We start from the raw sequence: 21315 nt of genomic DNA, 5'->3' as shown, positions 1-21315 counted from the left end.
GATAGGATCAAGGATGTATTGTACAACATGGGGAATATAGCCAATATTTTGTAATAACTGTAAATGGAAAGTAACTTTTCAAAGCTGTATAAAAATGAATTAAAAGATTTTTAAAAATTGAGAAACAAAGGAATTCAGGGCAGAAGTTTCAGGGAAGGAAACTTTAACATCTGAGGATTGAATGGGTTCATTCTGAAAGTGAGCTACCTGCCCCTGGAAGTATTTAAGCACACATTGGGTAGATAACTGCTCAGCTGGGATACTGTTGAGGAGACGCATCGTGTGGTATTACACTAACGGACATTCACTAACCCTCCAAACCCTTAGATTCTGTTTCCAACTTAACAGGCTCTTCTATGTAGAAAAGAATAATTTTTTAGCCCCTATCCAACAATCTTGACCAGAATGTAGGTTCAATAATTAGGGGCAGGGTTCACACTTGTTTTATCTACAGATGTACCTACAGGGACTGCAGATTCTAAATAAATACTCATTGAGTTAATGAATAAACTAAAGAAACGTGATATCCTATTTTAGGGCAATTGCACTCTCTAAGCTGGACTCAAGAGATTTGGACAACGAGAATAATCTAGATTCTGATTGGACAGCTACAATTCCAGATTGAGTGCCTATAAGAATAATAACTGGATTGGGGTTTGTTACAATGAGACCTGTGGACCACCTGTCCAGCAGCCTGGTAAAGTGCAGATTCCTGCCCCCAGCCTCATCCCCCAAGAGCCCCTGAAGTCAGTCTCCTAGAGGTGGGGCCTGGGAATCTGCAGGTTTAACAAGCTCCCCAGGTGATTTATGACTCTAAATTGGAGAACCACAGGGCTAAATTCCAGTTAATACTCTGAATCTGTTCCCCTGGAATGTCATGGGATAAAGAAACCGATGTTACAAGACAGAACTCTTTAACTTGGAAGAATTCAACACCTTTTGCTTGTTAGACTCCTGATTCCACGAGTTACACGCTCGTCCTCTGAGACTATCACCCACAATTCCAGATTCTGCAGTTAAAACCTCCTGTAAATGTGATGGAAGTGAAGGATTAGCTATTTCTGTATCAGCTGACTCAGAGATAGAAACCTAGATCTCCAAAACTGTCCCTCAGCCGGGCATTAAGGCTGTTTTTACTCCTTAGTGAAGTCAGCATTCAGCCTTCTCTCTCTGACTGGTTACAGCACACGCCATACCTGTAACACTGTGGATTATTTAAGGTTTGGGAACCCACCCACCTCTCTGCCAGACCTGTGAATTCAATTTGCCAACACTTTTTTTTTTTTGCATTAGTGGAGATTACAATACCAAAGCTGGAGCTGGTGCCACAGTCTTCCAGAAGCCCAGCCAGGCTTACAGACACACCAGGGACTGAAACCGGCCCACCCGAAGGTTCTGTTTGGCCAACACAGTGTTTTGTGTTTTTTGTTTTTTTAAAAAATATTTTTGAAGATGAATGCTTTCAGACCCTGAAGGTGGCCAGGGACCCTCCCTGCTGTCTGCCTCCTGGCCTTTCTCGCTCATTTAAGTAGGCATTGAGTTTTCAGCTTCTGATCCCAGCCAGATTGTTAGGTTTCTTCTCTGGATTTCTCTTGATCATAACAGGGTGAGGTTTCTGAGTTCTGCCTTTATGTTAGAAGCACTATCTTTGTGACACAGCCTTGCTAGGGCCTTGGAAAGGCTCCTTTAAAATCCGCACTCGAATAAACAAGTGTGGTGTATCCATGTAACGGAATATTATTCAGCTGTAAAAAGGAAGGAAACACTGACACACGGTACAATGTGGATGAATCTGGAAAACATTACGCTAAGTGAAAGAAGATAGACACAAAAGGCCACACCTTTATGAGATACCCAAAATATTCTGTCTTGGGACAGAAAGCAGATTCGTGGCTGCCAGGGGCTCAGGAGAGGGGAATGGGGAGCAACTGCTTAATGGCTATGGGTTTCCTTTTGGGGTGATAACAATATTTCAGAACTAGATAGAGGTGGTGGTTGCAGAGCATTGTGAATGTACTAAAAGCTACTGAAGTGTTCACTCTAAAATGGTTGATTTTATGTGAATATTACCTCAATTAAAAAAATTCCTCCCCACCCCCCATCATTAGGGGGACCACTTCTGTAAACCATGGGGCACTCTTCTCTTCACTTGTTACTAAGTGTTCCAATCTCAGCAGGAGGAGAAGAGTGAGCCCTTTTGTTGAATTTGACATGTAATAACAACAATATCATTGCTATAATCTTGGCCACTGGGAAATCTTCACCATATATGAGGCCATTTATGCATTAATTAATGTAGTATTCTTAAGAAGTTCCAATCCTGGTTACATCGTTTACTAGCGGCATCGTCTAGAGCAAGTCAGTTACCTCTCTGTGCCTCAGTTTTCCCATCTAGAAGATGGGATGATTACAGTACCTGCCTTGTACATTTGTTGTGCGGATTCATGAGTTAATATACGTAGAGCACTGAGAACAGTGTCTGCCAAGAGCAGGCACTATGTAAGTGTAGTTGTTGTTGTTATTATCTCCTGTCCCCTACCAAAACCCCCTGTTTGCCAGGATCTAGTTTGGGTGAGGGGAAAGGAGTACTGGAGAGACTTGAAGGTGGTGGGTGGCGTTTACTCTCCTACTCCCAGAGCTGGCGCCTGGAGGAGCGAGGGGCATGCAGCAAGCAGAGGGCTGGCTGGGCAGGTGGAGTGACTGAGCAGAAGCTGGGCTTAGCTGCCGGCACACCCTCCTGGAAGGTTGGGCTGGTGCCCAGGGATGAGGCACCACGGGAGAAGTGGAAAAGACCGGTTTGCCTGGACCTGACATGATCAAGTGGGCTTGAAGCTTAATAAAGAGCTTAAGGGAGAAAAGTGCTTGGCTACTGTGATGCTGGTTACCATGGAGGCTATCAGGCAGGACAAGGAAAAGAGAATGGCAGTCCCGAGATGCCCAGTAATTCACAGGATACTACTAATAACAGGACCGTAATTCAAATGTATTGAGTGCTTCATCTGTGTCAGGCACTGAGTATTCTTATTATTCTTATTGTTATTATTATAACTAATATTTATAGAGTGTCTGTGCCAGGCCTTATGCTATGTACTTTATAACAATGGTAATTGAGTAAAAAATAATAATGATCAATAACATATGCTGGGCCCTGTGCTAAGTGTTATTAATAATGACGGTAATATTGACAGTAACCAGCATTTATTAGTCATGGCTCAGGGGGAATGGCCATTTCTACACGACTGGGTGTTTATCATGAGCTTGCACTGGTGGAGCTGGTGGTGCCAGGCTCTATGCTAAGCCTTTCCCATGCATTTGCTCATTCAGTCCCCACAAGAGCCTGCTGATGTAGGGCCTATGGTTATCACTGTTTTCAGAGAGGGAAATTGGGGTTCGGGGAGCTTAGATGTTTTGCTTGCTCGCCCATCGCTGTCTCCTTGCCCTGGCCTGGGTGTGGGCATGCAGCCAAAGTCAGGCTCCTTGGAGTCTCTTTGGGACTTCACTGCACCCACGGTGCCCAGGAGCTGGCTGTGCCCTCCTTCCCAACAGGGAGGCAGTCAGTCTGGATCAGGAGAGCGTGAGGCCACGCACAAAAAGGAGCAGGGAGAAGACCCACTTGCTGCCCCCGTGGGCCCCTCAACCCGGCTGTGCCTCTCCTGGACTCTCCTAAGTTCTGTGAGCTCATCAGTCCCCTTTTACCTAATGTTGCTCGAGTTGAGTTCCTGCCACCTAAAAAGTCCAGACCAATAAAACATCTCATTGAGCTAATAGCCGAGCATCTGACAAGTTCCTGACTTGCCCAGCAGGCAATTCTGTTTCCCAGAAAACAGAGGAAGCAACCAGGGAAATTGCTACTCTGGACCGAATTCTGACCAACATGGACAAATTGGCTGGTGAAGTAGATGTGACATGTAACCGGTGAGAAAATCGCCATGCTGTCTTGAGTTTGTGGCGTGAGGAGCAAGTTGGAAACAGACTATCTACATAGAAACCTTAAACTACTATGCTGTAATATTTTCTGTAGGATTCAAGATGTTTGGTAACCCTAAAAACCTAAAACAAATTTGCAGCTCATCAAAGATTAAAATGTACTCTGTTTAAAATGAAATATGCTTCGAAGACTCAGACTTGAGGAAATGTCAATTCAGTTCAGTTAACAGGCTACGTTTGAAGAGTCTAAAATTATGTAGCAGGATTGGGGAAACATAAGATTTAAAGTTTTTAAGCATCACTCCTACAACCTAAGCTGTCAGTAGAGAGATCCAATTTAAAATAACAACATTAAGCTACTAAATTATAGCAACCAATATTACGTTAGTGCCTTTTAAAGTGTGGTTTGATGAGATGTGGAGATGATGACTGAGGGCTGGTGTCCACAGTCCATAATGACGGGCGGCACCTCTCCTGAACATCTATCAGCTCAGGGCACCTCTTATGAGGTACTTGTCAGAGGGAAATGAGGCCTCAGCTAAATACCAATGGCTTCTCCAGCTGAGCCAGAAAGACACACCTCCTGGTACCAGGGCCTTATATCATCTAAACTGAAGAAAAAATATATGATCTGAAATAGAGTCAGTTATACAAGAGAAGGGTTTGGTGTAATTATCAAAGAAGCTTTCAGGGCTGTGTTTTGGATTTGCATTAACCCAGAACTAAAGCTTTTCACTTTATTTTGGGCCATGGACAGCTCTGAAAAGTTGATAAAAGCTACAGACCCTATCCTTAGAGAAACACACCATATGCAAAATCTGGCAAGCAATGCCAGGGGATTCATCAAATTCAGAAGGGCAATTATGAACCACAGGCTAAGAATCCTGATAATAAATGGAAAAAATTGCCTTTAACAAACCAAGCAAGACAGGCTAGCTAACCTTGGCTCAGGGATATAACCTGTCTATGAATGGCTTTTAGTTCACAGGGTTGTGAGGATAAAATGAGATACTGCATTTAAAAGTAAAGTGCTTGGCAGATAGTAAATGCTCAGCAAATATCAGCTGATGGCATTTATTATTATTATTATTAGGACCTACAATTTGTTATAATAATTTTCCTTAGCAGCAAGATTTGTCCTAGGATCTCATAAATAATTTCCTGCCTGGTGGGTTTTAATTAAATATACAAATGAGAGCAGAGACTTATTTGGAAACATACAGCTTAAATCCTATGTTTCCAGTGTTATTCTCTGTCTCAGGTCCGCAGAATAGGAGCGCATTTAGTGTAGACAGAAGGAGAGAAAAAAGCCTACCTTTCCTTTTTCCTGGGTACAGGCACATTTAGAACAAGAGCAACATCTATCTCACAAACCACATTTTGGGTTTAGAAAAACTCCCACAGATCCAGCAACTGTAACCTTTGTGATATTTGTATAAGTTTTGCCCTTAACCTGCAGCATTTTGGTTAATATTTTGCTGCATAAAATCAGTGACCTAATTTCCTGGTGAAGCCCAAATGAAGGGTTTGGACAACAAACAGATTAGAAATCTGGCATCTTTACAAAAACAGTTAAAAGACTGCACAACAGAACTTGAAACAAATAAAAGAAAACTTGCTCCTGTCTCCTGGGGCCCCGGAAATTCTTATCCAGACAGATGTCAGACTTCTCCCAATTAGAAAGCCATTACATAGCAATTAAAACACAAACAAACTGACCAAAAGAACCTCCTGAGGCTGGTTGCCAGTAACATACTATGTCCGGCCACGGGAATGACAAGACTGGGTTTATAAGATTTGCAGGCTTCCTAACCCGCTCTCTTGTGTGCACGTTGCTTTGTGGGGCACTTAGCATCTTCACATTCGTCCTCCCCTCTAATATTCTTGAGGCCCTTGTGGAGAACGCTTGCTCTCAGCGCAGCGGGTATGTGGGCCTGCCTCGGTTTCTCCACCACGTTAATGCTTCCTGCCCTGTGGGCCTTCGCACCTGCTGTTCTCTCTGCCGCTACACTCTTCCTTCCCCTCCTCACCCTCCCACCTCCTACTCAATGTCAAGGCCTTGGCTTGCAATTTCCCTTCCTCGGCAAAGCCTCTCCGGGCCTCCCAGACTAGATGAGGAGCCTTATAACATACTCCAGTTATTCCCAAACTTCCCCTTCACAGTGTTTATCACAGCTTGTCACTGCATGTTTGCACTTCTGTTTGATTAAAGTCGGTCTCCCGCTCCTTAATAGTAAACTCCACCACGGAAGCAAGCACCCCTGCCTCGTTCATCTCTGGGAGCCTGGCACAAGCATGCCCTCAGTTTGAGTGGAAGAATGAAAGACAGTGTAATTATCCTCATTTTACAGGTGAAGGAAGAGACCTCAGAGAAAGAAGCTACTTCTCAAGGTCACAGCCCATTAGCAGAAGTGCTGGTGCTTGGATCCAGGAGTCCTCCTGGCTGGTTCTCACCACTCCTATGCTGCCTGGAAGGACAGTTTTCTTGCCATTTCTGGGGAATATAATTTTGAGTCTTGGTACCCCTGCCCGGAGAGGGTGTCCAAGGCAAACACAAGGCCAGCTCTCAGCGGCAGCAGAAACCCCTGGTGGCTGCCGCTCCGGAGACGCCCACAGCCCGAGTCAGCGTGACTCTAGCAGCGGATGGCCTGGACCCCCTCATTCCAGGATCACTCAGCATCCCTCGAGGCAGGTCCTTGAATGCCCTGCAATTACTCCCACTCTCCCAGAAGCCCGGGTTGGGGTGGGGGGTAGGGATGGGGATAATTAAGGAGGAGGGTGACAGGCCCTTCTTTATCACCAAGAATATCTCCATGTCCTGGAGGCATTTCTGCTGAAGGTTTGATTGTGCATTCTCTCTCATGATGACAAAGCTACTCACTTCATCACTTAACTCTTTCAGCATTCTGTGAAGTTCTGGTCCAAAGCAGGGCTTAGAAGATACTGATACATGAGGACGTGAGCCCCAGGAGAGCAGGGAACTTGTGGGACTTGCTCATGGCTACGTCTCCGGTTGTTAGGACAGCACTGGGTACACAGGCGGTGCTCAACAGGTATCTGCTACATGAAGGAACTAAAAGCTTTCTGTGTGTCAGGAACTTACTATATTGCTATATTATAGGGACTGTTACTAGCCCATTTTACAGCCTAGGCGATAGGGGTTTAGAGAGTTAAGAGATTTACTCAAGGTCAAAAACTTACTAAACAGTGGAGCCAGGATTCAAAGCACTAAGTGGGCGATTAGGATTGGGAATTCAGGCAGTAAGGGAAAGACCTTGATTTCTCGTGATATGAACATGAGAGCAGTTTCAACACTAGGAAATATCTTCATCAGAGAAGGGGGAGAGGAATTCATGCAACAAACTTTCAAACCAAGCGCAAAGTCCAGATTCTCAGGGTCCATGAAGATACCATGCAGTTTGCTGAGACTCATGTGGGCTTCCCAGCATATAACAGCATATAACATAGGGTCCTGCAGCAGGAACCACTCAGGGACCCAGGCACTGAGGGATCAGTGCTCATGGAAAGGGGGAGGCCTAGTCCTTCAGAGACCTGAGTAGCAGGCAGGGCTCGGGTACTCCTTTCCCCTCACCCAAACTAGGAGGCAAGATGGGGAGAGCCCTGGAGTGGGAGTCATAAGGTCATGTCCCCCTTTGCCCCCTGTACCCTTGAGCTCTCATGCAAATCTCTTCGTGTCTCTGGGGCTCACTTTCCCCATCTATACAATGAGGGTTGTTACTTTACAGCCTAGAGTAACTCCTGGGATCCACTCACCTCTAATACCTGCACGACTGTACATACAAGTAAGTAGTTGTAGAGTCACAGCATCTTAGAAATGGTCACCTCGCTCAGTCCAACAAAGGAACCCTGCTCTAGCATTCCTAGGAGGTGGCATGAGATTCTGCTGAATAGCTCTAGGCTGGTGGTTCTCAACCCAGGTTGATTGTGCCTCCTGGGGGACAGACATGCGGCAACGTCTGAGATATTTTTGGTTGTCGCAATGAGAAAGGGTACGTTATTGGCATCTAGTGGGCAGAGGCCAGGGATGCTACCAAACACCCTGTAGTACACAGGGCAGTCTCCACACGGAAAGATGATCTGGCCCCATATGTCAACAGTGCTGAGGTTGAGAAACTGGCTCTAGGCAAAGGGGATTCATTACATGTTATGGGAACTCCTGGCGTGGGCATGTGTGGTTAGGACAAGCTTGATAGGAAGATATGCTCCTTGTAATGGCCCCCCTGACCTTCCATCTTCCTTGTGGGGAAACTGGGAGGAAGGGTTCCCCCTAAGAAATGCCCTCCCCAAGACGGCTATTCAGACATCTGCAGATGGCTAGTACAGCAATTCAGCCAACAGCGATCACCTGTAGAGTGAGCACAGGTGGGTCAACGCCAGGCCTGAGGGGCCCACGTCAGGAGCAAGGTTCTCAGGGAGATGGCCAACGGCTCAATGCAAGCTGGAGGGGACCAGGTGCAAACAAAGGGCTGAGGGGGTTCCAGGAGGAGGGACTAGTGAGTTGTGGGTGGGGCTGGGGCCATCTGGGGAGTTTCTGAAGTGGGCAGTGCCTAAACTGGGCCTACAATGGTAGGAGCTCCAAAGTAAGGCACGCAGGACACAGTGTTCAGGAGGCACGCAAGTGAAGAGCATCTACTTGGAGGCACCAGGACCATGAGATCATCTGAGGGGCTGAACACCGTCCCTGCCACAAGGTCCAGCCTGGCCAGCCCTGCCCACCTCCCACCTCATCTCTCACCTTCTGGCTGCACCCCAGACACACTGGCTCCTCTCGGTCTCCCACACTTGCCATTTCCTCACCCCCCCCCAGAGGCTGGCAGATTCAGTCCCCTCAGGCTGGCGAATCCCATCCCTCCCCTCTTTGCCCAGTTAACACCCACTCGTCCTTTGAACCCCAGCGCCCGGGCCACCGTCAGGAAGCCTTCCCTGCTGCCCTCCCCACCCCGTCACGTGCTCTCACAGTCCCACACTCCTCCCCTTTGTACAGCTTATCACAGTTGACAGGTATTTGTGTGACTACTGACCATGGCCCACCTCCCCCCTGGACTACAGGGCAATGGGGGTAGGGCTGAGGTTGGAATTCACTGTGGACCCTGGTGCAGAGCCTGCACCTGGTAGGTGCTCGAGAAAGAGTATTTGAATGGACGAAGGAATGACTGAAAGTTGGCTTTGGCAGCTGAAGTGTTGAGTTTGTTCAAGGCAGTTTGAGCCCTCAGTGAGAGGGTCTTAAATCCTAGGCTGAAGTGTGTGTATCTCACGGGTGAGCAGGGATGGGCCCCGGAGACCTCTCGAAAGGGCTCTGCCGAGAACACTGTGATGCCTGGGAATGATGGACTGGGCAGAGGACGGAGGACTGAGCAGCACCTGGAGACTAATTAGGAGACTGGTGCAAGAATCCTGGGGCCAGAGGGCTGGACCCCGGGAAGTGGCAGAGGGAAAGCAGCTCTGATTTGCTTCTTGGAGACTCTTGGTTCCCTGCCATTCCTTTTGGTGCATCCTGAGAGTCCGTGGGAACACTAAGCAGCAGCCTGGTGTGATGCTCTGAGATGTGGGGGGAAGGGATGGGGGAGGGAGGTGGGGGTATAAGGGCTGTGACGGTGCAGACACTCTGCAACTCAGACATCCTCCTGTTCTCTGACCCCTTAGCCCCAAGCAGCTCAACCTCCCGCCCACTGGCAGAGCCAGGGCAGTCTGCTCAGAGAACTGCCAGGGAAGCAGGCCAGCCGAGCAGCCGGTGGAGGCACACAGGGACAGAAGGCAGATTACACGTCACTTCACATTAGCCACACCGGCAACTTTCCCGAACCACCCAGAGAGGGGCAAATGAATCACAAGTTTGAGGACAAGCCAAAAGTACAGACAACACTGAGACGGAAGAAGACTGTATCTCCTTTCTACTCATGAGTGAATAGGAATGCCTTACAGAGGGTCAGGTTTGCTTACCTGTGAGGTACATCTCCTCTCCTTCGGTGAACATCTGGTGGCAGCGTACACATCTGGCACAGGTTGGGTGGTAGTGCTTCCCTCCTGCCTATGGAAATAAAAAGATAAAAGAGGTCAGAGCTGGGGCTGCCATCCAGTGGGGCAGGTTGGGTTTGGACATTTCCTAACTCATTAGTGTCGATGGCATCTTCATGGCCCTGTAGCTGGCTGGGAGTCAATGTAGGGGAGTCCAGAACAGTCTAAAAGTTCACCAGAAGCTTGGTGATTCCATACCATGGGTATCTGATGGCATTCAGGGGACTTCCCTGGACACCTGTACTTCTATTCCAGCAGTGAAAGGGCCATTTGAAGGCCATTGGTCCTACATCCTTATTTCCAGATGAGAAAACAGCCTTACTTTGAGGACATCCCAGCATGTTCCGAAGAATGGGCCAGAGGTACATGACATGGTCTTAAGTGGCACAGAGACCTTCAGTTTAATAACATTGGATCCGTGAAAAAAAAGATGTCCTTTTTAATCCTCTATCAATTCTTCTGATTTTTTTCAAGGAGAAAGTACCAGTTTGGTGCAGTATGTCTTTAACATCTATCCAAAACTTACTAATCTACCTTTTTAAGAATAAGAACACATGTGAGGCTTGGAGCCTCCACTAGGGCTATATTTTCTTAGTCACTGGCAATATGGCAAGTGATCCTGGTTTTCCTGTTATATTACATAAGTTTTCCTGTGTGTAAAGGAGCCAACTTGAAGATAAGTTATAGCATTAAATAAGAATGAGTACACGAGGTTCATAGGCATGGAAAAAATTGTGAGAGTGGCACACTTTTAGGGCTCAGTGGACAAACAAGGGCACCCACAAAGCCAGGACCTGTTGGGGAGTCTCTGACCCCCAGGCCAGTCCCATGACTGCTGTACCTGGGAATCTCCACCCCATCCCCAGTTCACCCCAGTCTGACTATGGTGAGCCCCCTTCCCTATTCCCACTTTCCTTCCCTACTCATTATTTCAAGTAAAAATGGAAATGATTTGCAGCTGAGAATTCCTCTCTTGGGGGAAGAAACCACCCTCGGAGAAGGCTGTGACTCAAGGTCCCACTGGAAGCCAGGAGCAATGTTGGAGCTGCTCCCTGGAGGGCCGGTCACCAGCTCAGTGCTCACTTCCAGGCCGGCAGTTCTGACACTGCGGTCCCAGCCAAGAGAACCTGGCACATGAGGGCCCTTCACTGGCAGCTCTAGAACTGCTATATGGGAGGGCCTTGGTGCAGCGATTGGGCTGGAAGGTGGGGCTCATTTTGAAGGTATATGTTGCATGTTAGGGCAAGGTTTTTTGGGGGGGGATATAACCTGGGGGAAATTGATGGATACTGGGATGTTGTTAAAGGCCCCCCAGACACCACTTGGTCTGATGTTAATGGGTTCCTTCCAATTCAAAAAGTATAACTGTATAATGCTGCAGGCTTCTCCCTGAATCTTTTGGGGTGGGGGACGGTTGGTTGGGCATGGACTTATCTATTCTGGAGAGACTTGATTTATTCTAAAAATTTAGCAAGAATGTGGAAAGGGCAGATTTTTTAAAAAGGAAAAAAAAAAAATCCAAAATCCCCTTTTTTCAGTCTTGGTTGTTTGCATGGCTCCCACCAATGATAGAATGTTCTTATCGTCACCAAAGCAAACTGTGTTCAAACTTTGGAAGGAGCCTGCTAATTTTCCCAAGCTGAGATGTCATGGGACTGATTCTCCCATACCATGACAAGGATAATCATTTTAATTAGTAGTCTCTTCCTACTTTGTGTCTCTTTATCATTTCAATTATAGACCTGTTTCTAGGATGGCAACAGCACGTTGGCAAAACTGAAGCTGGCATCTTCCTAAATGTCACGCCCCAGCACCCCGCTCCAGCCGCAAGAGGCTTTGTGCCCATCTAGCAATCCTGCCATGAATGGCACTAAAAACTACCTGAGGGAGCGGGGAAGGGGGGCTGCAGAGCAGCAGGTGCCAGCAAAAGGGAAACCAAGTCAGTGGGATAAGATGAGACATTCTGTCTGTTAACAAGCCAAAGTCTAGAACATAGTGAAGAAAAACAGCAAAGAATCAGTACCTGGAAAATGGGGCCCTATTGGAGAGGTCTGAGAACCACAAGCAAGGTTAGGCAAGGCAGCACAGGGACACAGGGCTGTGGTTCTCCTTGGAGAGGACACAGACCAGGAAGGAAGGAGTGTGACTGGCGCTCAGCATGTTGAGGTCTGTCACTGAGGAAGGGATTGTGGGGTGGCCTGGGGAGGGAATGGGAAGGGGAAATGGAATTTAATTAAGTGCCTATTGTGTACCCAGAAATGCACTGGGCCTCGCAGTGGGAGGCTGTTGCTTTGGCCTGGCAAATATCCTTCTTCCTTCCTCCAGAACTAGCATCAAGCTTTTCCTTGGTGGGATTGACTACCCGTTCCCCATGTCAATCCATGTGGTTATTCCAACTCTATGGTCACAGCTACTGGTTTGGAGATGGGCCTGAGATTCTCCAATGAGGGCCAGTCCCAGGACGTTTGCTGAGCTATTAGGAAAGAGAAAGCTCGCCTTCCATCGGAAATGCTGGCTGATAGGATGTAAGCCTAGAGCAATGGTGTCTGATTTCCCCATCATATAGGAGAGCCTTCCTGAGAATAAAGCCAACACAGAAGAAAGTGGCACCAAGAGGGCAAGATATTCCAAACGCATTTGTTTGAGTGCTGGATCCAGCTGTGCCTGAAGTAAGAACTCCTCCTGGGTTTTTATTATGGGAGCTGATAAATCTCCTTTTTGGTCTGAGCCAGCTGAGTATAGTTTCTGTACTTGCAAGCAAAAGAGTCCCAACTAGCTACAAAGGAAAAACACACTCCTGTGTTGGTCCCTTACTCTCAGACTACTACCATACTCATAGCACTTCTGACACCAGATATGTGGGTGTTTTTTTTTTTTTTTTCTCCCACACCAAGCAATTCTCTATGACACCAGCTGGGTGTCCTATAATTTAATTTATTCTGACACCCTACTCGGAGAGAACGTCAGACCCCACAGGTTAAGGGCTCAGACTCACGAGACTGTCTCCCCCCAACCCCAATTTAGATACCAATCATAAGTCCCAGGTTGTCACCTGTATTTCTGACTGACCAGCTATAAATCAGGGTTCCCATGACCCCCATCTTGGGTTTAATAATTTGCTAGAATGGCTCACAGAACTCAGGGGAACAGTTACATTTACTGGTTTATTACAAAAGGATATGATAAAGAATAGAGATGAGCATCCAGATGGAAGAGGCACAAGGTATGTGGGTAGGGGCATGGAGAATCCATCATGCTCTCTCACTGTGCACCACTCTCCCAGAACCTCCACCTGTTCACCAACCTGGAAGCTCTCTGAATCCTGTACTTGTGGGGTATTTACGGAGGCTTCCTTGCATAGGCAGGATCCATCATTAACTCAGTTTCTAGGCCCTCTCCCCTTCCTGGAGGATGGGAATTGGGGCTGAAAGTTTAAACTTCTAATCATGGCTTGATATTTTTCTGGTGACCAGCCCCCATCCAGGAGCCCACCAAGAGTCACCTCATTAGAACAAAATATGCTCCTATCCCTCAGAAAATTCCAAGGGATTTAGGAGCTCTGTGTGTAGGAACTGAGGTCAAAGATCAAATGTGAGAACAAAATATGCTCCTAGTACTCTTATCACTTAGGAAATCAGAAGGATTTTAGGAGCTCTGTGCCAGGAACCAGGGGCAGAGACCAATATATATATTTTCTCTGATTTCACATTGACATATCTACTAGGAGTTAATAACAGTAGTATTCTCCATTGATAGATAAAGACTCTAAGACTCAAAGAAAGTGACTTGGTTAAGGTTTCATGGCTAGAAGTGATAAAACTGGAATCTAAGTCTGTTTCACTCCAACTGTGTATTTTCATACATCACACTGCCTCAAAGGCCCTGGGTAGCTGAGAGCTGTTGGCATTGGTGTGGGATACAGGAGCCTGGAGTCCTAGATTTCAGCTCTGTCTTTACTAGAAATTCTGTATGTGACCTACGAGAAGCACCACGTGTCTTGGGGCTCACTTTTCTTATATGTAAAAAGAGGAGGGTAAACTAGTTGATTGCTAGAAGTCTCTTCCTGCTCTAAGGAAAAAAAAAAAAAAATCAACACGCCCAAGATGCTAACGGAGCCTCATACAAATGTAATCAATTGAAACCCAGTCACAGAGCTGCCCAAGAAGAAAAGGCTCTCACTATGCTAAATGACAGTAACATGCGGGGGAAAAGACAGCCACCGACACGATTTCAAGCAGCTTGGAAATGCTGGGACAAATTCCCGTCTGCGGCCCTGGCCCTGCGTGTAATCGAACTCTCTTCCTTCTCGAAAGAAAAGTTTGCTTTTATGATCTCTCGTGCCACTGACCCTTTACCCCACTGCAATGTGGATGCCCCCTGCCCACAATCCTGCAGACCCAACAAATGGTTCTCCTGAAGGTAACCTTGCCCCACACCTCACAGCTTTTTCTCAGCCTGCGTATCCCTACTTGCTCTGTAGAATCTGCCCAACACTCTGACTGACTCCCCATCTTTTCCGAGCTCTGTCCTCTCATCACCCCTTCCCAATCTCCCTCCACGTCCCGACTGCTCCTCCTCGTTCTCTGACAACTTCTCAGCTCCTTCTGCCCCCTGTAAGCAGCCACTCCTCAAGGCTGCCTTCCGCCCACTTCTCTTCCTCTCTCAGAAATCCTGATGACTCCAATGGTGCCGACTATTATTCAAATCCTAGCATTTTTGAGACTGGTCCCTCCAGGCCTGAGCTTTGTCCCTGAGCTCTGATCTACATTCTCACTGTCCTCTTGAAACCTTCCTGGAATTTCAGCCACACCCCACCCCAAAGAGAACCCGATACGTTTCTGCCCGGATCAGCTTCTTTCCCTGCCACCCCCAGTTCTGCGGATGGCAACACCAGACTTCCTCTCACCCGGGCTTGACACTTTGGTTCAACTTTTGGCCTCTTCTCCTTCGATGGTTACGTCTACAAGTTGCCCCACGGTTGCAAAGCTACTGGAATTCTACTTCCACAGTGCTGCAGACAGGGCGGTTGCCCCTTCCACTGCCACTGTGCCTCCTGAGCCCTTCCTGAGGGGTCAAGGGCTCCTCGCTGGTCTCCCACTTCCAGTTTCTTTCCTCTAAATTTAGCCCATGTACATCACGTTATCCTCCCTAAGATGCAGCTTGAAGCAGGTCACTTCTGCTTGGCCTTTCTACAACACCTCTGCTCCTGTTGCCCCGTAAATGACAAACTCCTCACCCTGGCATCAGGCCCTCAGAAACCTGGGCCCAAACCCTCCCTATGCTTCTGTTTCATGCCTTTTCCTCCACATCTCACTCCTACAGCTCCTTGGAAATGCTTGATGGTTTATCCACTCTGTGAATTTGTTTGTCTTATTCTCTCTGATTCCCTACAATCTTGTAAAAGCAATCTTACTACATTGCTCTTTGGTTTAAAATTCTCCAATGGCTTTCCACTGCACTTGCTAGAAAACAGAAACTCCTAAGCAGGTCTACAGAGCTTTATGTGACACGCCCTTTATGATATACTTCATCCTCCTCTAGCCCGGATCTACAGAACTCAGCCACACTGGCCTTTTTCTCTGTTCCCTGAAAGGGTCAAGCTCATTCTTCCTCCAGCTCTTCACACGGCAGCTTCCTGCTCATCCTCAGGGCTCAGCTTCAATGCATCTCCTCAGAGAGTCCATTCCTGGTTGCTGCACTTTCTCCTGCTGAGCCGAGATGCGGCTGCAGAATCCTTCTCAACACACTGCTGACTCCAGGTAACCACAACCGACTGGCCAGATTTGTCAGAATTAATGATCCTGTTCGCAAGGCCTGACCCATTCTGTCGTCCCTCAGCCACTGTCAGATGAGAAAACTGAGGCCTAGAAAGGCAAAGATACTCACCCAAAATCTGAGCATGAGTTAGCACCCAACTGTTTCTACTCTTAGGCTACTGTTTTTCATTTGCACCAAACTCTTTCCTGTTTCTGGTTCCTCAAGGTGGGTGGTCCCAAAGCATAGGAAGACAGCTTCCTGGGCCCACAGGGTGTGGCAGGGAAGGCCAGGAAGGCCAGCAAACGAGGGCTCAGGCGAGGGCTCAGGCAAGGGCTCAGCAATGGTGCTGCAGGTTGTCTGTCATGGCAGAGCGAGCTGTGTATCAGAGGCGGAGAAGAGCTGTTGCCATGGTGATGGACCAGCCAAAGAAGGGCTTAGGGAATAGGCTGCTAGACAAGCTGGTTCTTAAATCAGCACGCTACCAAATGCTTAAAAAATAAAGCAGGATTGGGAAGAAAATCATAATTGTCACTCCCCAGTAATTGAGCTGGGTCTGAATTCAGAGAAGCAACTGATATTTCCAACACAGCATTTTTGGAACAAGGAATAATTTTGTCCAGCTCCTCATTTTGGGGGTACCCAGAGAAGGTTATCTGCTCAAGGTTATGTAGCAAGCTAAGCTGGGGTATAGAAAATGGGGGAGATAGAGGCGATGGAAAAAGGGGTGTGGGGTGACTCTCCCCTTCCTCAGGGATGACTTTTTGGAGTCACAGGCCATCCTGCCCAAACATCTTCAGAGTTACTTGTACCCACTCACCTCCAAGACCCTGCCGCTGATGTATCGGTCACAAGTCTCGCACTTAATGCCAAACTGGGAGTGGTAGTCAGACTCGCAGTATGGAACGCCATCCCTGCAAGAGGAAATCCACACAGGAAGAGGAAGTTAGGGGGGTTTATGGGGGGTGTCACGTGGAGCTTCCCAGACCTGCAGCCAACTGTGACTGGACCAAGATTAGAAGCACTCAGGGAGCTGTTAAAAATGCAAATTCCCCAGACACCCTTCAGATATACAAAATCAGACAATTCCTGGGATGGGGGGATGCCAGGGAATCTGCATCTTGACAAACTCCCTGAGCGTGCCTGGGAACCACCGGTCTGCTGCTGGCTGTGAGTGTCCCTTTTCCACTCTCCTTCCTCTCCCTCCCCGCAAATTCTCCAGACCTACTTTTTCCTTTACCCCAAATGGCTCTTTTAAAAATTCATTTAAAAATTATTTAAAAAATAAAACTTTTATTTTTTTTAGAATAGGTAATATTTGCATTTGGCACATTATAGAGGCACAAAGGGGAAAGTCTTTACCCCCCTCTCAGCCTCTCCCAGTTTCCCTTCCAGGAGGTCATCAATATGATCAGTGTTTTTTGCATATCCTTAAGGGCTCCTCTTCTAATAAAACACTTCACCTGTACAGAAAGAGTCGTCTGATTGTGCCCCTGGATCAGTAGAAAACAGGAACCCCCTCTCCCCGACCACCTCCTAAGCGTTCCGTTCTTGCCCAGTGCTTATAACTTATTGGGCAGTAATAAGATTACTGTTAGTTATTCTTATACGACCCCCTACTACTAATAGCCATTGATATTTATTGCTTGGTGTGTGCCAGGCCCTCTGAGGGCGTTTTACATAGGTTATTTCGTCTAATCCTTGCAGCAGTCCTATGAGGTTGGAATTATCAGTCTCCCCACTGTATGCATGAGAAAACCCAATTCAGATGACCTAGAGCTGGTTCAATCCCAGACGGTCTGGTTTCTCCCAGGTTGTCATGAGAATTAAAGGACATGGTTCCAGCGTGTCCCAGGGCTCAGCGCAGTGCCCGGCCTAGAGTGAGTACTTGGCAAATGGCAGCTAGGGGAATCCCCATGATTGCTGAGCGGGGTCTTCAAGGAGGACGTTTGGGGCTCAGCTTTCAAGGGCCCATGTGGAGATGGTTGGGGCATCAAAGAGCTCAGCCCTGCTCCAGCCCTGCCTAGCTCTAAGGACCAGATCTGATGACATCTCTCTGAAGTGCTGATGCCATGTTTTGTACGTAACAGAACTCGCTCACACACACGGAGGCCTAAAGAACAGGCACGTCCAAGCTGCTGCCCTGCGGGCACTGCTAGGAGCCCACCCTGGGCAGCAGAGCCGTCAGTGTTTCCTGAAGGAGAGTTGGCAATGAGGACCCGTGCTCAGCAAAGTCACCAGGTGAGACTGTTGTTTGTGGGTCCACGAGACAAGCTTCCCCCTCCCCCAACCCTTCCACACTGGGTGGGGATGGGAGGGTGACCCGGCAGGAGGACAGTCATTTGTCGGGATGTGGGGACAATGAGCCAGCAAAATTTGGGTATAAATGCCAACACCTCCTAATTTGGACCCATGAGGTTGTGAGGCCTTCGGGAATTTGAAATATATATGATTCTAAAAAGAGGCAGATGGTAAAAATTAACATTTACCGGGTACTGATTAGGTACAAAGCACAGATCTCTGAGCCCTGACACAACCCTATGAGGCAGGTCTTCTTCTTAGCCCTGTTTTTATAAATGAGGAAAGTGAGACTCAGAGAAGTTGAGTCTTTTGCTGAGGTCAAGTGGGCTGGGCTTCTAACCTGGGCATCAACGCCACAGCCAGAGCCGCTAAGCATCTGACACTCTGTTGGCAGACGGATGAAGAGTCCAGAGGCCGGCTGCAGAGGCCCAAGGCGTGGTGGGCAATCTGGGATGGACCTGCTTGAGAGGAGCTCTGAGCAAACCCTTACTCCCCCAGAGAATCTGGACTTAGGCTCACAGACTCAAGGACTCCTGGCTGGCGACTCACCAAGGGCACTCCTTACTTGGCAGGCACAGAGGTGCATGCCAAACTCCACTAACATGGCCTTCAAAGCTCTCGGGGCTGTGACCTCAGCTCAACCTCTGCAGCTTTGGACGTCACCTGTGCACACACCCGAGTTCCCACAAACAGGATGGATGTGTCCAGCACCTCCCTGCCCTTGCCCAGGCTGAGCATTCTGCCTACAAGCTTTCCTTCTCTACATTTTCAAATCTTATACCCCTTTTCAAGGTCTGGCCCAAATATCACCATCTTCCATAAAGCTCTCATATATTCCAGATTCCACTTCTGCTAGTTAGAAGCGAATAGTCACAGCCCTTTGCTTAGACCTCTGACACAGACAAGGGTTGTCTAGCTAGCATCTATCTCCCTTTCTGCCAGCAGCAGTATCTCGCCTGGGTTTTCCTGGGAACCACCCCTTCGCACTCGCAGTTACAAAGAGCTCACAAACAGCTGCTCTCTGGCTCGAGGGTTGAGATCCTCCTGGCCAGTGATTGGTCAAGAATGGGCATGTGACCCAGCGGTGGCCAAATCAGAGGCAGCCGTGGGACTTTTGCTGGAGTTCTTGGGAAAGAAGCCTCTCTCTCTGTGCCAGGTTTGTGAAGCTGCTAGAATGAAAGCCTGGAGTGGCTGGTGATCATCTTTGCTACCATTTGGGGAGGGCCTGCTTGAGAATGAAACAAACGCAGAGGAAGGTAGAGCTGAGAGGGAGAGAGAGAGAGACACTTCTGAAGTGCTAATGACATCGTTAAGCCCTTGGATTCATCCATGCCAGAAGCCAGAATGCCGCTGGCCTTCCCATTTCTATGAGTCAATAAACCCCCATTTTTGCTTTTTAAGGGAGTTTGAGTTGGGTTTTCTGTCACTTACGATTGGAACGGTCTTAAAGGATAGAACTTCCCTTGAGCTCTCAATCACACATCCCCTGGAGGCACAGTTTCTTACGTATACAGCTTCTCTCTCTTATTTCTTGATAGCAGAAACCATGCATGCTACAAATTTACATGCTCACTGTGTCCTAGCATCGGGCCAGAGGCAATACCTGAGAAGTGTCTGGATCATAAAGTGTCAAAGCTGTGAGGGTCTGTGGCCCTAATTTATTTTAGGTACTTGAGTATGTAAATGTGGTCACAAGGGCCTAGCACAAGGGGGCTTGTCTAGTGCTCAGTGTGCAGGCTGGGCCATCTTTCCGGACAACTGTGTGTCCATCATCTCTTATCTCAATTCATTCAACAACTGTATTGTTGACTACGGGTCGGGCATTGTGCTACACGAAGCAGTGAATTAAACAAGTCCCGCCCTGGTGAGGACAGACACTAAATATAATCATTGGAGCAAATTACTTACTGCCTGAGACTCAGTTTCTACATTTTTTCAAATGGGGATAAATATCTCATGGGGGTAGTCATGGGACTTAATGTGATAATTCGTGCACAGCCGTTAGTACATTCCTTGTCCACAATAAAAGCTCAATAAGTGGTAGCTAGTATTATTAACCTTACTAAAAAGTTAACATGGATAAATATACAGTTGCAAATGGTGTTGGCTTGTATGAAGGCAAAGAATAGGGCGGAATGAGGCCACCTCTGAGGAGAGGGTGTGGGACCTGAGACCAGAAGGAAGGGAGGAGCAAGCATGTGCAGAGCAGAGAAGAGCATCTGAGGCACAGGAAGCACCACGTGAGGGCCCAAGGTGGGTGGGGTGCTGTTTGCGGCCAGAGTGTGGTAGCTGGATGGAAACGGAGGGAGAAGCTGCTGGGAACTCGGGCAAAGGTCACGTGCAGCCAGGTCTGGGAGCATGCAGAGGCCAGGCGGGCGGGTTGGGGAGGGGGAGAAACCCACTTGCTGATGTACTCCCCGGTGAGGATGATGCTGCAGGTCTGGCATTTGAAGCAGCTGACGTGCCACTGCTTGTCCAGAGCCAGGAGTGACTGGCCATGCTTGATCTCCTCCTTGCACCCAGCGCAGTCTGCAAAGACAAGAGGATGTGCTGAGCAAAGCATCCTGGGCCCCTAGAGCCCTGCCATCATCGTGCACCTGAGTCAAGGAAACCCCTCCTGGAACGCCAGCTTTTCCACAACTGCTCCCACCCTGGTACTGGCACCTGTCGAGACTCTGCCAGGTGAGGGAAAGGCCAGCGGAGCCCTGGCTGGCCTCTTGACAAGTGGTCTTGGTGTGAGGGAGAAAGAAAAACCTCCCAGGTTTCCTCCAGAAAGTTCCCTGCTGGTCATCCTGACAACTGTTCATCCAGAATGGACCCTGCACTGCTTCTGCTCTCGAGTTGCTAACTAAGCTCATGCAAGTCTCTGTGACCCAGGGACCTGCAGCATCAGTGTCACCTGGGAGCTCAGAAATGTGCAGCAATGTGGGCCCCACCCAGATCGACTGAATTTTTATTTTTAATTATTTTATTTTATTTTTATTGAAGTATACTTGATTTACAATGTTGTGCTAGTTTCAGGTGTATAGCAAAGTGATTCAGTTACATATATATGTATATATATTATGTATATATTATATATATATATATAATATATCTTTTTCAGGTTCTTCTCCATTATAGGTTGTCACAAGATATTAAATATAGTTCCCTGTGCTATACAGTAGGTCCTTGCTGCTTATCTATTTTATGTATAGTAGTGTGTACCTGTTAATCCCAAACTCCTAATTTATCCCCCTCTTTCCCCTTTGTTAACCAAAAGTTTTTCTATGTCTGTGAGTCTGTTTCTGTTTTGTA

At 47.7% G+C, this 21315-nt stretch overlaps 1 protein-coding gene across 7 annotated transcripts in view; it reads right to left on the bottom strand.

Moving 5' to 3' along the window:
• Positions 1 to 21315, bottom strand: part of ABLIM3 (actin binding LIM protein family member 3) — a 185163-nt gene that overhangs the window by 44239 nt on the left and 119609 nt on the right. For all 7 annotated transcript variants that reach the window (XM_082382713.1, XM_082382719.1, XM_082382715.1 and 4 more), the window contains 3 exons: positions 20421 to 20547; positions 16538 to 16631; positions 9889 to 9976 (listed from right to left, as the gene is read on the bottom strand). In XM_082382713.1, the coding sequence (XP_082238839.1) occupies positions 9889 to 9976; positions 16538 to 16631; positions 20421 to 20547 (309 nt within the window). The remainder of the gene's footprint in view (positions 1 to 9888; positions 9977 to 16537; positions 16632 to 20420; positions 20548 to 21315) is intronic.

Source organism: Balaenoptera borealis, assembly GCF_965194805.1.
Source record: "Balaenoptera borealis genome assembly, chromosome: 2".
Taxonomy (NCBI): domain Eukaryota; kingdom Metazoa; phylum Chordata; class Mammalia; order Artiodactyla; family Balaenopteridae; genus Balaenoptera; species Balaenoptera borealis.
Note: the sequence above shows the minus strand (reverse complement) of the source record. Positions and strands in the feature narration are given on the sequence as shown.